The sequence below is a fragment of the Ruditapes philippinarum genome, unplaced genomic scaffold (assembly GCF_026571515.1).
Source record: "Ruditapes philippinarum isolate M1 unplaced genomic scaffold, ASM2657151v2 ctg1912_1_1_1_1, whole genome shotgun sequence".
Classification (NCBI taxonomy): Eukaryota; Metazoa; Mollusca; class Bivalvia; order Venerida; family Veneridae; genus Ruditapes; species Ruditapes philippinarum.
The window spans coordinates 44,413-61,985 of NW_026862146.1; the positions used below are offsets into that span (position 1 = coordinate 44,413).

Sequence of the window (17,573 nt, forward strand, 5' to 3'; positions counted from 1 at the left end):
TCTAGCTCTTTGGGTTCTTAAGAGAAATTTTTTTAAGTTTTTACTATATGCATATAGGGAAAATCAATAAACCCCTGGGGCGGGCCCAATTTTGACCCCAGGGCTTTTATTTGAACAAACTTGGTAGACATCCATTAGAACATGTTTCATGCCAAATATCTAAGATCTAGCTCTTTGGGTTTTTTAGAAGAAGATTTTTTAAGTTTTTACTATATGCATATAGGGAAAATCAATGACCCCCTGGGGCGGGGCCAATTTTGACCCCAGGGCTTTTATTTGAACAATCTTGGTAGACACTCATTAGAAGATGTTTCATGCTTAAAAGCTTAGGTCTAGCTCTTTGGGTTCTTTAAAAGAAGATTTTTTTAAGTTTTTACTATATGCATATAGGGAAAATCAATGACCCCCTGGCGTGGGGCCAATTTTGACCCCAGGGCTTTTATTTGAACAATCTTGGTAGACACTCACTAGAAGATGTTTCATGCCAAATATCTAAGCTCTAGCTCTTTGGGTTTTTTAGAAGAAAATGTTTAAAGTTTTTTCTTTTGGTTGCCATTACAACCAGAGTTCTGCATGGAATGGAATTCTTTGAACAACTTTGTTAAGGCTTCACACAAGGAACATCCCTGTGAAGTTTCATTATGATCTGCCTTATGGTTTCAGAGGAGATGACGTTTGAAAAGTGTGAACGGACAACGGACGACGTACGACATACGACGGACAACGGACGACAGACGACGGACGAAGGGTGATCCTAATAGCTCACCCTGAGCATATGCTCAGGTGAGCTAAAAACACAATTCACTGATTAGATTCATAAAATTTATTTAAGCAATATATGTAAATTGTATATGTAAGAATCAAACACTTAACATAAAGAATGATACTGAAAAACACATATAAAAAAAGTTCTTCCATTATATATTGTGTCTAAGGGCAAATATTTCATAATATTTCAAAGTGCATATGATATATATGATGTTAACTCACTGAAGTAAAGGGTAATCTTAGTAGGTGAGATGCTACAAGGACAATATATCGTAGTAATGTACTGATTACTCTATCTAATCTACCCTCTGACAATATAACATCTTGATAACAAAATCCTTGACACTCATTACTTTATCCCTGAATAACACATTTAATGGTCCTATATTTTACTATGAAGTGAAAAGCAACATATATGTGTCACAAGCTCAGGGTCACTTTATATACGCCAATCTGAACAACTAAGCATACAATTTTAAAAATTTAACAAAAGTATGCTAATCATTAACTTACATTAAGGAGGTTTTACTTTTGGTTTCAATAAATCTTAATACTATTTCCATCAGAACACACAATTTATTGACTAAAATTGTGTTATTTTTTTATAAAATTACACATGCATATATACATGTATATAACTTATACAAAAGTATAGGCTAAGAATGGCTTTGTAAAATGCAATGCCTACATTCTCTAACATAATTCATTAAGATAGTAAAAAGTTATTTGCATTCATCTAAAAGTCTAAAAAAAATTTTAAGTACTGATTGAAATATAGTAATAATGTAAACATATGGCTTTATCTTTCTACAAACTTCCCTATATGATAAAGTAGTCATGAACACATTATTTGAGAATGTCTCTACAAACATTACTCTGAAATGCCCCATTTCCAAAATGACATACATATATAACAGTCAACATATTTCAACAAAATAAATAAAAATACTGAGTGAATAAAAGCTTAACTAGTGAAAATGCAAAAGTCATTACACAACAAATGTTTAAGATTAACCCTTTCAATATTAGCAACAACAATGTCCAAGCTGTGACACTTGTGTATGGCCAGGCTAGCCTATATTTCTGTGTCAATATTAGCTTGTGTTTCTAAGTCAGTTACAAGTTATCCTGTATGTATGTGAAAATTGATCAAACAGTATACAGTTGACTCATCAATATTTAAAAGCCTTTAACTGACAAATGACACAACAAGACTTTGAAGCATGGCAAGTGCATTCATAATCTAAATAAATGGTCTTGTACAAGAAGTTGCAACTTCATATAAATATCTATGAATCAAGTACAGGAAATTGTTTTAAAGTGAGCTAGTCATTATACAAGTTAATGCTACACATAGGCTCTGTTTCTAACTGGAAAAAAATTGAAAGGTTTTATGTTATAAAATCTGTATCTTAGTTCTCTGACCTACTTGCATTTAACTGTCTAAAGACACCATTTTAAAGATCATTTGTCTTAAGTTTGGACAAGATTTATCTGGGGGTTTTGCAGGATAAGCTGTTTAATAGATAATAACGGATGATATAACGCTATCACAAACGTGTACAGTTTAGCAAAAAGGTGGGCTAAAATACCTACCATTAAATCATAGCCACAGTATGGAAATGTCATGACAACTTCTAAAATGTAATCTACACATAGACAATTCTTGACAGATATACAATGTATATTAATCTCAGTAATTGAAACATCTATTTTGTAATAAAAATACCAGTAGAACCTATTACATATTCATAGCAAACAAGCAATTATCATAGTATTGCAAGCAATCCATAAGTCCCCTACCGGTTAGAAACCAATCAACATTCTGAAGGGCCACTGGCCATTCACTAATGTTTCAATTTTTCTCTATTTTAAGTAAATTTGTTGGAAAAGTTCTTTAAAAGTGATCACAGGAAACAGTTTTTATGAACAGACAGACAGACGGACTGAAGGACACTCTAAAGTTAATATTTGAAACATCCCTGTTACCAAAATATAACATTTTAAAAGCAAAATTCTTAAAGAGGAGATAACTCTTGAATTAAAGATGCAATTTCATAAAAAATTTCAGCTCTTTTTGACTAATCACAAATATTGTTATATTTGCCATGTTTGAAGCCTATTTGTTGCCAAGGCAACAGATATTTTTTCAAAATAGGAAGAACAGATAAGACATGCATAATCTCAAGACTGCTATCTACCCATATGTCAAGTTTCATAAAAATATTTCCATTACTTTTTGCGTTATCACTGGATCCAGTTTATGTGTAAAATTTGCCATATTTTCAGCCTATTTGTTGCCATAGCAACCAGAATTTTCAACATAGGAAGAAAAGAAAAAGACGTACATAATCTCAAGACTGTCATCTACCCATATGTCAAGTTTCATAAAAATATTTCCAGTACTTTTTGCGTTATCACTGGATCCAGTTTATGTGTAAAATTTGCCACATTTTCAGCCTATTTGTTGCCATAGCAACCAGAATTTTCAACATAGGAAGAAAAGAAAAAGACGTGGCATAATCTCAAGACTGCCATCTACCCATATGTCAAGTTTCATAAAAAACATTTCCAGTACTTTTTGCGTTATCACTGGATCCAGTTTATGTGTAAAATTTGCCATATTTTCAGCCTATTTGTTGCCATAGCAACCAGAATTTTCAACATAGGAAGAAAATAAAAAGACGTGCATAATCTCCATACTGCCATCTATCCATATACCAAGTTTCATAAAAATATTTTCAGTACTTTTCAAGTTATCGCGGGATCCAGTTTTGTGGACGGACGGACTGACGGACGGACAGACAGACGGACGGACAGATGGACAGACGGACGGACAGACGGACAGACGGACGGAGGGTAAACCTAAAGTCCCCTCCGGTAAACCGGTAGGGGACTAAAAATAAAACTACACTGTATATTTCAATACAGAAATTCTACAAAAATCATCACACGGTTTGATTTTCATATACTTTTACATAACACCCTGTCCTACAGCTACGCATTTAACAAGTTATTTTCTGTGCATTATATAATTAATAATTAAAGATGTAATCTGGTCAATATATTGAAATTAACTTTGCAAATGCCATAGGCAAAAGTGTTAAATAGGATGAAAAATGTAATAAATAAACTATTTGAATTGTAACAGCAAATGCTTGCCTATGTCCATTTTATTGTGCAGTCTGACACTACTAACTGGTATATCTATTTTAGCTTTTGTCATGTAAAATCACAGACTGTAAAAAAACAGACTATTCCAAATTCAAAACAAAGCAAGTTAAATACATAAATTTAGCAATGTCCTGGTTATGCTACATACAAAACATAGTATATATAAATGTTTCTTACAGTATTTACTTGTTATTCATCATGTTAAAATATTTCATCCAATGTTTAACAACCATTATTCAACAAAGATAAATATTAATAACTAATATAGAAATACAAAATGAATATAGAAATGTTAACATTTATGGCACAAATCTGATATCTTTTCAACTTTGTTGTAAAAAAATTCAGTCATTTAGCAGAAATAATATACCTGTTATAATTTCATGCCAACCAGCACAGGTTAAAGCAGTATTCAATCCTTGACATTGAAAGAAATAGAATCAATGCAACAACTTATGTGTCTATTAATCATTAGAACCCGATAGCTTCTTCATATGTCAAGATCCATATGGTTTACAATGGCAGTGATAGATAAACTATTATAAACATACATACAACAATGCCCTTCAATTATTGCATTGTATATTCATAAAAACACTAATCTATTACCCTAATAAACTGTTCAACAAAATGCCACTGGAGACTTGGTATTACATTGGAATATAGGTATTATTTTTGTAAAACAAACTTGGTAAGAATTTCAGTTTGTAAAATATCATTAACAATTGAACACAGAAAGTACCTGATAGTCAATAAAGCTACAACATAGCAGTAGTTGAAATCTAAGCTACAATAATAAGACAAACAAATATAAATGCACTTCCTCTTTTAACCCTTAAACCGACATGTGCAACTGAATGTACACATGTGACCAGTGCAGACCAAAATAAGCTGGCATATCTGTGCCATCTGATCATGGTCTGCACTGTTTGGCATTCAGTCACTACTTATTTATTTATTATCAATATTACCCTAAAAATAATGAATGTTTGTATCTAAATTGAAAGATGAACAGGCAAATTTAAAATATTTAGTATGGTAAAGATTAAAGAGGTATAACAATTTTACATTTAAAGCTATTTCTTTAACATGGTAATATTTTTATTGTCCTGTTTAAGATAATGATTTATTGTATTTTATCAGGATTGTATCATCATGATGATATGATTTGTACCCAGCAATACTTCATTAACCATTTCGTACCATGCTAATACATTCTTATGCTACATAGCAAAATAACCAATATTACTTATACCTTTTTATCATGATATTTCTTTTAATCCTTATTTTCTGTTGCAAGAGAGCAGCCTCTTGTCCTTTTATTTGCAACATTTTGCTTGATTCAAATTTAGATTTTTCATCTTCACTTTTCCAACATCACTATTTACTTTCTCATACAAATCTTTTTTATTAATGTCCTCTCAATTTCTATTGTAAAAAGCTCATTTAGAAAGCTTTTATTATAAGATCCAGAGTTTAGCACCAGCAATTGTTTATATTTCTTATGTTGTATAAAACACTTTCTTTTTCATTTTTTTTGGAATGTAAACTATGAACATCAATCACATATTAATGACACTGTTAATGAACTCATAGTTCATACACTATATTGTTACCTAATATTTATATTTTTGACATTCCCAGCTTCCTAACACTATATAACAACTGTTTCAAAGTAAAGACTAATAAGAGTATATTCAAATGATATAGCTTTGTATGCCTTTGGGCAGCAAAAAAAAGATAAGAACAACTCACTGATTCTTCATATAATGAAAACACTCTTGACAGTTCATCATTATTAGCCTTAATCTGCTGGAACCAAGATCAGCAGTCTGACCCAACTCTACAGCTCTATACCACTTAATTTTTCTATTTGAAATAAAAATCCCTAAAACTTTGAATTGGCTGTTCCAAATTCAAAGCTGGGCAAATTCATTATACAAATCTAGTAGGTTCAGGGTTAACTCATGTTGTCACAAAAATCAGTCAACCAAAATACAGTCAAGAAATCAATAGAAAAATCCACTTTTGTCTTTTTTATCACAAATAAAAGGTTGTGTCTTCGTTAATGTTGCCACAATATCAGGAACTGCCCAAATGTAAATTCTGTAAGAGAGAAAAATATTCATCTACACCATTGAGTAAATGATTTGGAGCCAAGTAAATGAAGGAAAGAAGATCTATAGAAAATATCAAAACTAACAAGAGCTGTCACAGGAGACATGTGCCCAAGCTGAAAACTAAAAATCTTTTATTTAGTAAAAGGCAAATACTACAAATATTGAATAAATCCACAAGAAGACCCCAGGGTGCATAAGTACACATGCTGACCAACATTCTTGTAAACTTTCAGGCCTACAGGTCAAATACCTTTTGAGTTTCATGCGACACAAGTTGAATATTGTAAATTTTTACTAAGTCAAGGGCAATAACTCTTAAAATACTAAAAATATCCACACGAAAATACCCAGGTGCACAACTACACATGCTGAGCACCATTCCTGTAAGGTTTCAAGACTTTAGGTCAAATACTTTTTTAGTTATGTGCAACAAAAGTTAAAAATTGGAAATTTTTACTAATTCAAGAGCAATAAATCTAAAAGTACGAAAAAATATCCAAAGGAAAATACCCAGATACACAACAACACATGCTGAGCAATATTCTTGTAAGGTTTTATGACTCTAGGTCAAATACTTTTTGAGTTACATGCGACACAAGTTGAAAATTGCAAATTTTTACTAAGTCAATGGCAATAACTCTAAAAATACTATATATATCTACATGAAAATACCCAGGCGCACAACAACACATACTGATCAACATTCCTGTAAGGTGTCATGACTCTAGGACAAATATTTTTTGAGTTACATGCGACACAAGTTGAAAATTGCAAATTTTTACTAAGTCAAGGGCAATAACTCTTAAAATACTAAAAAAATATCCACACAAAAATACCACAACTACACATGCTAAGCAACATTCTTGTAAGGTTTCATGACTCTAGGTCAAATATTTTTTTAGTTACGTGCGTCACAATTTGAAAATTGGAAATTTTTACTAAGTCAAGGGCAATAACTCTTAAAATACTAAAAATATCCACAGGAATATACCAAGGTGCACAACTACACATGCTGAGCAACATTCTTGAAAGGTTTCATGATTCTAGGTCAAATACTTTTTTAGTAACTAGCGACACAAGTTGAAAATTGCAAATTTTTACTAAGTCAAGGGCAATAACTCTAAAAATACTAAAGATATCCACATGAAAATACCCAGGTGCTTATGTGACTTTTCCTTTGATCTTTTTGGCCATTTTTAGTCACACAAAGCTTAAAAAAAAGACACACATGTAAAAACGGAATGAATAGGATCAAAGAGAATTTACTGTTACCCATTGTTCTCCAAGTCACACAAGTACCTCTGGGTTCATACGGATGGATGGACGGAGGGACACGGGTAACTTTATGATTAACACTCCATGATGTGGCGTTACACGCTGATGTTATATTGTTATCAATTGAACTTTATCAATTTAGAAATAAAATAGTAAGGAGAAGTATTGCCAATAAATCATGGAAGAAAACTCGCCAAAAATGACGATGTCGGACGTTTGGGCGGAGCAGCGTGTGCTAGTAAAATTCTGCATGAAGCTTGGGAAAACGCCTGGAGAGACAACTGAATTAATTAATTGAAACAGTAAGAGGCCAAGTGTTTCTCGCACTCATGTATACAATTGGTACAAGCGATTTCATGATGGTAGAGTTGAAACTACAAAAGATTTACGTTTAGGAAGACTAAACATTACAAATCCTTAACATTAGTAAAGAACGTCATTGATGATGACCAGCGACTTACGGTAGTTCTATTTCTGAACAATGTGATATTTGAAAGACAACTGTGCTACAATTCTCACTAATACTTTTGAATTGAATATGTTTGAGTATGTTTGGTCCGAAGGTTACTTTCCAGTGATAATAAAGAGGCATGTGTTAGAGCAGCAAAATAATTTCTTTGCAAATGGAAAAGAGGTGGTGATGAATTTTTGGACAGAATTATTACAACGCATGAAACATGGTTTCATATGGCAGCAACTAATTCACTGGAAATTCAGTAACTGGAGTTTGAGACTCTGCTGCATGCACCATACAGTATGGACTTAGCACTGATGGATTTCACTGTGTTTCCATTGATAAAGTCACAACTCAGGGGTATAAAATTCAGGAATTTCACAACAAGAGGGCCATGATGGCCCTGAAGTCGCTCACCTGTATAGGCCCACAGAGCGAGGCCAGTTTAAACCCCAGGGCTTTTATTTGAACAAAATTGGAAGACACCCATTAGAAGATGTTTCATGCTAAACATCTAAGGTCTAGCTCATTGAGTTTTTAAAAAAAAAAAAAATTTAAGTTTTTACTATACACATATAGTTAAAAGCAATGACGTCCCTAGGGCGGGCCAGTTTTGACCACAGGGCTTTTATTTGAACAAACTTTGAAGACACTCACTAGAAGGTGTTTCATGCTTAATATCTAAACTCTAGCTATTTGTTTTTATTCAAAGAAGATTTTTAAGTTTTTGCTATACACATATAAGGAAAATTAATGTCCCCCGTGTCAGGGCCAATTTTGACCCTAGGGCTTTTATTTGAACTTTGAAGACACTAACTGGAAGATGTTTCATGTTTTATATCTAAACTCTAGCTATTTGGGTTTTTTCAAAGAAGATTTTTTTAAAAAGCTTTTGCAATACACATATAAGGAAAATCAATGACCCCCGGGACAGGGTCAATTTTAACCCCAGGGCTCTTATTTGAACAAATTTGGTAGACACCCATTAGAACATCTTTCATGCTAAGTATCTTAGCTCTAGCTCTTTGGGTTCTCTAAAAGAAGTTTTTTTAAGTTTTTACTATATGCATATAGGGAAAATCAATGACCCCCTGGGGCGGGACCAATTTTGACCCCAGGGCTTTTATTTGCACAAACTTGATAGATACTCATTAGATGATGTTTCATGCTAAATATCTTAGCTCTAGCTCTTTGGGTTCTTTAAAAGAAGATTTTATAAGTTTTTACTATATGCATATTGGGAAAATCAATGACCCCCTGGGGCGGGGCAAATTTTGACCCCAGGGCTTTTATTTGAACAAACTTGGTAGACATTCATTAGAAGATGTTTCATGCTAAATATCTTAGCTCTAGCTCTTTGGGCTCTTTTAAAGAAGATTTTTTAAGTTTTTACTATATGCATATAGGGAAAATCAATGACCCCCCTGGGGTGGGGCCAATTTTGACCCTAGGGCTTTTATTTGAACAAACTTGGTAGACACCCATTAGAAGATGTTTCATGCTAAATATCTTAGCTCTGGCTCTTTGGTCTCTTTTAAAGAAGATTTTTTTAAGTTTTTACTATATGCATATAGGGAAAATCAATGACCCCCTGGGGCGGGGCCAATTTTGACCCTAGGGCTTTTATTTGAACAAATTTGGTAGACACCCATTTGAAGATGTTTCATGCTTAATATCTAAACTCTAGCTATTTGGGTTTTTTCAAAGAAGATTTTTTTAAAAAGCTTTTGTAATACACATATAAGGAAAATCAATGACCCCCAGGACAGGGCCAATTTTAACCCCAGGGCTCTTATTTGAACAAATTTGGTAGACACCCATTAAAACATCTTTCATGCTAAGTATCTTAGCTCTAGCTCTTTGGGTTCTCTAAAAGAAGTTTTTTTAAGTTTTTACTATATGCATATAGGGAAAATCAATGACCCCCTGGGGCGGGGCCAATTTTGACCCCAGGGCTTTTATTTGAACAAACTTGATAGACACTCACTAGAAGATGTTTCATGCTAAATATCTTAGCTCTAGCTCTTTGGGTTCTTTAAAAGAAGATTTTATAAGTTTTTACTATATGCATATATCGAAAATCAATGACCCCCTGGGGCGGGGCCAATTTTGACCCCAGGGCTTTTATTTGAACAAACTTGGTAGACACCCATTAGAAGATGTTTCATGCTAAATATCTTAGCTCTAGCTCTTTGGGTTCTTTTAAAGAAGATTTTTTAATTTTTTACTATATGCATATAGGGAAAATCAATGACCCCCTGGGGCGGGGCCAATTTTGACCCCAGGGCTTTTATTTGAACAAACTTGATAGACACTCACTAGAAGATGTTTCATGCCAAGTATCTAAGCTCTACCTCTTTCGGTTTTTTAAAAGAAGATATTTTAAGTTTTTTCTATCGGTTGCCATGGCAACCAGAGTTCTGCATGGAATTAAATTCTTCGAACAATTTTATAAAGGTCACCACCAAAGGAACATTCCTGTGAAGTTTGGATGAAATTGGCTCTGCGGTTTATGAGGAGATGTCATTTAAAGTAAAAGTTTATGGACGACAGAAGGACGACGGACGGACGCCGGACGGACGGACGACGGACGTAAAGCGATCACAAAAGCTCACCCTGTCACTTTGTGACAGGTGAGCTAAAAACAATACTCATTATTTCTGGAATTGAGAGTGACTGGTACTCAAAGGTGTATGACAAATGGGTTGATAGACAGAGGAAATGTGTGGGAAGCAACGGTGAACATCCCTTTACATAAACCAGTGAAAAAAGTTTTGAAATTTTCTAGCATACATCACGGAACATTGCTGAGTGATTAAAGAAAGTTTCATGTAATTCTGATGCGACACACTCGTATTAAAGCAGGAGTCTACAAACTTTCTGGACGACCCTCATACCTACTCAGATAGTAAGAATTAAGTTTTCAAACAAATCTTAAGGAATAAGACAGCAAAAAAGCAGAGAACAAAAGTTGTGCCAAATAATCATGTGAAACATAGTACATGCAGTACATGTTAACAGTATCTTATAAAGAAACCAACAATAGATGATGTAATTTTGGTTCAATTTTCCATGCTGAACAGCACAGGTAAAACCTCAAATATAATGAAACTACATACCTGTGAAAGTTGGTCAGCTACATCTACTGGTTCTGTCAATGGTTTTCTTTTATATTTTCTACGATGTTTGTCATCTACATCAAAAAGATAGTATGTTCCTGGGAATAAATGGGCTATACTACTTTCTGGCTTGTACGGTGCTGCAATGTTTATATCATATATATTTTCTTTAAGTCAGTTTGTAGTGAATGCTAGACACTACAATTTCAGATTGGAACAATTCAACATTAACTGAGTTTTATAATATCAACTAGACTGATTGTTAATCCATATATTGATCTAATTTATGTTCATGCAAATGTTATATATTGTCAGTCTTGACTTCATAGGTCTAACAATTTCATTACAAGAAATTTGAAAGTTTTCTTGAAATACATACAATTACAATCCGAATTTCATAAATTCATGAATCTACAAAACTTCAGTGTGCTAGAAACAAAATTAAGAATTCCATTTGCTAAATAATACAATGTTTTTCCATATCTTTGCTTTAATGATTGAACAATTATTCTTTTGAAGTAAACTCTCTAAGAATAAAGATAAAGAACTCATCTTATAGAATATTCACCTTTATGATGAGTTGTCTCCCTTAGTTTCATCAAATTATCAAATATTTCTGGTGCAACTTTTTTTCTTCTGTCCAGCCTCATTTTGACATCACTAAGATTATTAACCAATTTGTGAAGATCTGACTGAGGTGAAAAGTCTTTAGTGACCCGCAGTGAATACATAGATGAAGCTAAACCAGACCCATATGAAAATAAAATAATTCTACAATCTGCTAGATCTTCCACTGGTCGACTGAAAATAATGAAAAAGAACACTTATTACATTCATGACTGAACAGCTGTTTTGATGATCAGTTATAATAAATCAGTACAATTAATTTAAATTTTAAAAGTTGAACTGTGAAAAACATTTTTTTTCAACTTAAATTAGATGCACAATACATTTATTATTTAGCCATTGCTAAAGAAAAGTACCAATTTTCAACAATACTTTCAATTTTCTTTTAAAGATATACTATGCTCATCTTTGGGTAAAATATTTTTATCTTATAAATGTATTGAAATCCATGAAATTCTTGAATAAAATAATAAATAAACTATATATGGGAAGCTGCATTCCCTATTACAAGTTGAGTAAAGGTGGTCTTTTCTTTAAAAAACTGCCAGTTTTTTTAATGACACTATATATTCATATTGTGACCACTTAAAGTGTGTAGAGTTCAAAACAAAACATATTTACTTTAAATGAAGTCGAAACATGTTTATTTTATACATAGAAAAAGACTGTGTAGCAATTATTAATATTTTGAAAAATTAAATTTGAGCATAGTATATCTTTAATATAAAAGGAAGTAACAAGAGCTTTACATTGAGCATATATAACAAATAATAACCTCTAACTTTTATTTGGTGAAATTCATTTCAAAGTACTATTTCATATCAACTCACCCAGAAAAGTACTTATGCAAAAACACTGATTTTTAGAGCTTGTAGTTATTGTAAATGAAAAAAAAACCTTAAAGTTCAGTGTTTGTTTGTTTGTTTTATTGAGTTTTACATCACACCTACACAGTATAGGTCATATGACGATGTTCAGGCTTTACTGGTGGAGGAAGACCTCAGGTGCCCTTCCATGTATTATTTCAGGCACAAACGGGTACCTGAGTAGAAACACTGACGTCCCGTAAGCTAGCTGGATAGCCTCCTCACATGAAAGCATTAAAAGTCTGTGTCGGGATTCAAACCAACAGCAGTGAGGGGCAAGTGTTTTGAAGTCAACAACCTTAACCACTTGGCCACAGAAGCCCCTAAAGTTCAATGATTTTAAACTTGTAGTTATGGTCAATAAGAAATCTGAAAGGTCAGTAGTTTTGAGCTTGTAGTAATGGTCAATAAGAAATCTGAAAGGTCAGTAATTTTAAGATTGTAGTAATGGTCAATAAGGAATCTGAAAATTCAGTAGTTTTGAGATTGTAGTATTGGTCAATAAAAAATCTGGAGGGTCAGTAATTTTGAGATTGTAGTAAAAGTCAATAACAAATTTGAAAGGTCAGTAGTTTTGAGCTTGTATTAATGGTCAATAAGAAATCTGAAAGGTCAGTAGTTTCGATATTGTAGTATTGGTCAATAAGAAATCTGAAAGGTCAGTAGTTTTGAGCTTGTAGTAATGGTCAATAAGAAATCTGAAAGGTCAGTAGTTTTGAGATTGTAGTATTGGTCAATAAGAAATTTGAAGGTCAGTAGTTTTGAGCTTGTAGTAATGGTCAATAAGAAATCTGAAAGGTCAGTAGTTTTGAGCTTGTAGTAACGGTCAATAAGAAATCTGAAAGGTCAGTAGTTTTGAGATTGTAGTATTGGTCAATAAGAAATCTGAAAGGTCAGTAGTTTTGAGATTGTAGTATTGGTCAATATAAAGAAATCTGAAAGGTCAGTAGTTTTTAGGTTGTAGTATTGGTCAATAAGAAATCTGAAAGGTCAGTAGTTTTGAGATTGTCGTATTGGTCAATAAGAAATTTGAAGGTCAGTCATTTGAGCTTGTAGTAACGGTCAATAAGAAATTTGAAGGTCAGTAGTTTTGAGCTTGTAGCAATGGTCAATAAGAAATCTGAAAAGTCAGTAGTTTTGAGCTTGTAGTAACAGTCAATAAGGAATCTGAAAAGTCAGTAGTTTTGATCGATGAGAAATCTGAAGGGTCAGTAATTTTGAGCTTGTAGTTATGGTCAATGTAATCGGTAATATTAAGTCTCAAATATAGAAACAGTCTAGATTTTTATCATGTAAACCATAAGGATGGTCTTATTCAAGTCAATGTAAAGATTTCTCATAAGAAAACAACCCCTAATTACCTGATTAAGAAAGAAACAAGACCTCCATATACTGAAGGAGTGTACATATTTCCTATCTGCTTGGCAAGTAATAGTGATGGCTCTGTCTTTTTGATAAATTCTGTTCTACTAGCAGTCATAAAGGCAGTTTCTACCTGTTTGTTGAAATATGTGTCTTCTAATTTAAATTCTCTGGAAAGAATTTTTAATTTAGGCAGGTCATAAACATGTAAATCAAAATTTGTTACAGTTTATTTATACTTTAAAGAGATGAAATTCAATAATAAATATATCTTTATCTATGTGAATAAAAAAATGTATAAATTCGTATTATTAGAATTTACAAACTTACAGATATACTAGCTAGTTTGTATGTTGTTACCACCTCATTATGTGTACTGATACTGAAATCTGTTTATTTCAGTTTGTGTTTTTTACACTGATTTTAACACATTTCTGGATCTATTCTGGAGGGTGATCAACTTAACCAGCTTTCCTGGAAAACTAACCAGTTATTACCAAATTCTCTGCAATGGACCTTAAGCATGTACATGTAAAATGGCAGGACACACATAAATAGATCAACATAGAAGTTCAATCACCATTTAAACATTCATTTCATGAAACTTTAATTCATCATATCACCATAATATATATTCATTTCCAATGCAGATGTACAGTGTCTATTCTAGGACGGGGGATGGGGAGATTCACTCATATCTTTGAGAATTTCCCCTATTTTTTCAGAGGGCAAGGGGGGGGGGGATTTTACATAGAGAAAGGAAGAAAAAGATCAACAAATGTAATAAATTCTCACTTTTCGATGAAAATTCAAACTGTTTTTCAAAAATCCAGGAACAGACACTGTGTACATCCTTCTCAAAATGAAGTAATTATAACAGCAAGGATGTTTTAACACCCCAAGTTTTAAAATACACATATATTAACTAACCTAAATGCATCTAAACCAGTAAAGATTTGTCTTTGTTCTGGATGAGGGTCTTGAAGAAAATCATTGAACATAATTCTAGCTACAGACTTTTGGACAAGTTTACAAAACGGTGAATGAAAGACAAAGGCATCAGCACAATCTAACAGACTTGAACCAGCTGAAAGTATAAAGAAGTTAAATATTGAAAATCTTGGGAAAAAAATGAAACATGATAAAATATTATCAAATATTACATGAAACAACATACAAAGTAATGATATTGATATATTGTGATGTACTGCATTTCACTGAGCTTATTTTACCCTTTAATTAGCCTACATATACTTATATTCTAGTTAAATACAGTTGATATGTTATAAAAATCTACTGATTGTATGTCAATGTACATTATTTTTTATAGCTTACCCTTATGCTAATATTGGTAATTCTACCATTTCCTAAAACCCGGAAGTGTTTATTGTCAGCCATGTTGGTTATTCACCATATGATGATGTCATTTAATTACTACATCATGATTATTTTGATTCATCAAGGAAGTTAAGTTCTGCATACAAAGATAATATTTTTTTTATTTAAGTTTTTATCATATTTACCAAATTACTTTGTTATTGCATATTCTAATTATTTATTTATTAGATAAGTCAGTTTAATAAGCAGCGCATTGTATGATTTTTTAACTTGTATTTTATTATCTGTTAGCAGTGTAAGCACTATAAGCAACCCTTCTGGTGCCTTTTTGTAAGTATTTTTTAAGCAACTTAAAAAGTTTCAAATATTGTTAACAAACTGTTAGCATGTCACATATAAAAGGCTGAGTTTCGTTAGCAGCATGGACACCGCAAATGAAAACCTTTGAACTTACTAAGGAGTAAAATAAATACAATGAATTTTTTAGTCAAAAGTAACTGATTAATCTTTTATAAGATCAAGGGAGACAATTCATTTAAGAAAAATTTAGCTAATTATTTGATTCTTACATCAGATATAAGACTTAAGTCAAGGTTCTATTTTGGAAAAGTTCCGTCTTAATAGTTTGCATATTTTCCTAGGTGAATTATATTACAAGGGAGTTAAAGTACTTCTACATTTTAACAATTTACATTTTAAAGTTTAAGTATTGTTTATTTATTTACACATGCACCAGCCCTGATTTGAATCCTACCTAAATGACAATTTTTATAAATGCAAGCATGATTGTATATTGCAACAATATTTCTTTGTTTTAGAAATTTTTGTTGAGCACACATACGTTTTTCAGATGAAAATGCTGGATCATTCCCATACATTCTATCCATTCGTATATGAACAGGTCAAGTGAAAGTGTATAAGCAAGCTGCATGTTATTGTTATGAAATTTATTAATAGTAACAAAAGACAAAAGTTAAATTGCAAAATCATTTGAATATAATGGCTGTGTACTGTGGAATAAACTACTCTCTTTTTAATAGTTTAGTTTTAGCTTTCTTTTTGTGTAATCCTTAGTGATAAGTGATGTGTTGTCATTTCTCATACATGAGTATATGTTTTACTGTTTCATTGAATTGATTTACTATGTTATTGCAAAATACTTCAAAATACTGCACATTTAGACGTCGCTTTTCAATGGCTAACTGTAATGTTTATATACATGTAGTTGTTTATGCACAGCTGCTGTCATTTTTTGAAGAAATCTTTTTTTTCTCTAAAAAAGGAAGTTTGCTGTATCATAAATTTGTTATAAAGATTCCTGACAGGATATATGGCCTTAAATTAACAGTTGTTTGCAATATAACCCTTGACTAGCTGCTTGGGTTATATATACAAACAACTATTTAAATAGGGTCATATAACCTGTCCAAAATCTTTATACCTAATAATCTAGCTATCTGTTGTCATATGAGGGAAAGATTATAGACCCTTTCATTTAAGCGATAACAGTCAGTGAAGAGTTACTTCCCTTACCGGATGTGACGTAAATGGGGGATAAAACTATGCATGCCGCATAGAAAGTTAGCTTATTGAAAAGTTAAATGCGTAAATACTGATCGTTCAATTATGATTATAACATGTAAAAATTTACGCATGCATACATAAATTCAATATCAACACAATAGAAAAAAATACAAAAGCAAAGATTGAGATTAATTCTCGCTACCACGGATTTATAAATCCATGTCGCTACGCCCGAGTGAAACAGCGAATTTTAAAGTGAATACATTTATTAGATCTAGATTTTCTCAAATGCCAGGATAAAAAGCTTATAACTAAATCAAATTTTATTATTTTATAAACACCCATACACACCGAAATTGCCTTTTATAAATTTAAATGACAATTTTCTAGTTTTCTGTGTTATTTTCTGTCATTTAGAAAATTCCTGCGTATTTGTGACTAACCTGAAAATAAGATTACCAATGTGTTTTAATGATTGTTTTTCAAGCTTTTATAGAACAATAACAGAATGCATTATGTCAATACTTACTGATTCTTTTTTCATTATGCCGTATAAAAAATATTTCAGAGAACCTGTGAAGGATATAATTTTATAAATATTCCGGAAAGAACGAAAACCATATGGCATTGACTTTTATAATTTAAGATTCGCAACAGACGATAATAAGATAATTTTGATATTAAAAATCTATTCTTTAAAGACCTTTTCCCAGTAACTTATTTCATAGATAAATAGATGTGTACATGTATATATAAGCGCCACTGGGCCGTAACATATTAATTAACAGGGTACATATATGTTGTACATTTGTATATACAAGCGGCACTTGGCTGTGATATCATAAATCACCAGGATGCATTTTTTAGAGTTATAAGATTACGTCACTTTTGTTAGTTGTCAAAATATTTATGATCCGAATTTTGTTATGGATCATCCTAGGGACTT

General features: G+C 32.1%; 1 protein-coding gene across 1 annotated transcript in view; it reads right to left on the bottom strand.

Annotated features, from left to right (window-relative positions):
- Positions 1 to 808: 808 nt before the first annotated feature.
- LOC132718103 (hydroxymethylglutaryl-CoA synthase 1-like) overlaps positions 809 to 17,573 on the bottom strand; it is a 32,055-nt gene continuing 15,290 nt past the window's right edge. The window contains exons 5-9 of the mRNA XM_060701733.1: positions 14,696 to 14,852; positions 13,765 to 13,935; positions 11,479 to 11,711; positions 10,911 to 11,050; positions 809 to 6,048 (exon numbers count right to left, since the gene is read on the bottom strand). Coding sequence (XP_060557716.1) covers positions 6,025 to 6,048; positions 10,911 to 11,050; positions 11,479 to 11,711; positions 13,765 to 13,935; positions 14,696 to 14,852 — 725 coding nt within the window. The 3' untranslated portion in view covers positions 809 to 6,024. The remainder of the gene's footprint in view (positions 6,049 to 10,910; positions 11,051 to 11,478; positions 11,712 to 13,764; positions 13,936 to 14,695; positions 14,853 to 17,573) is intronic.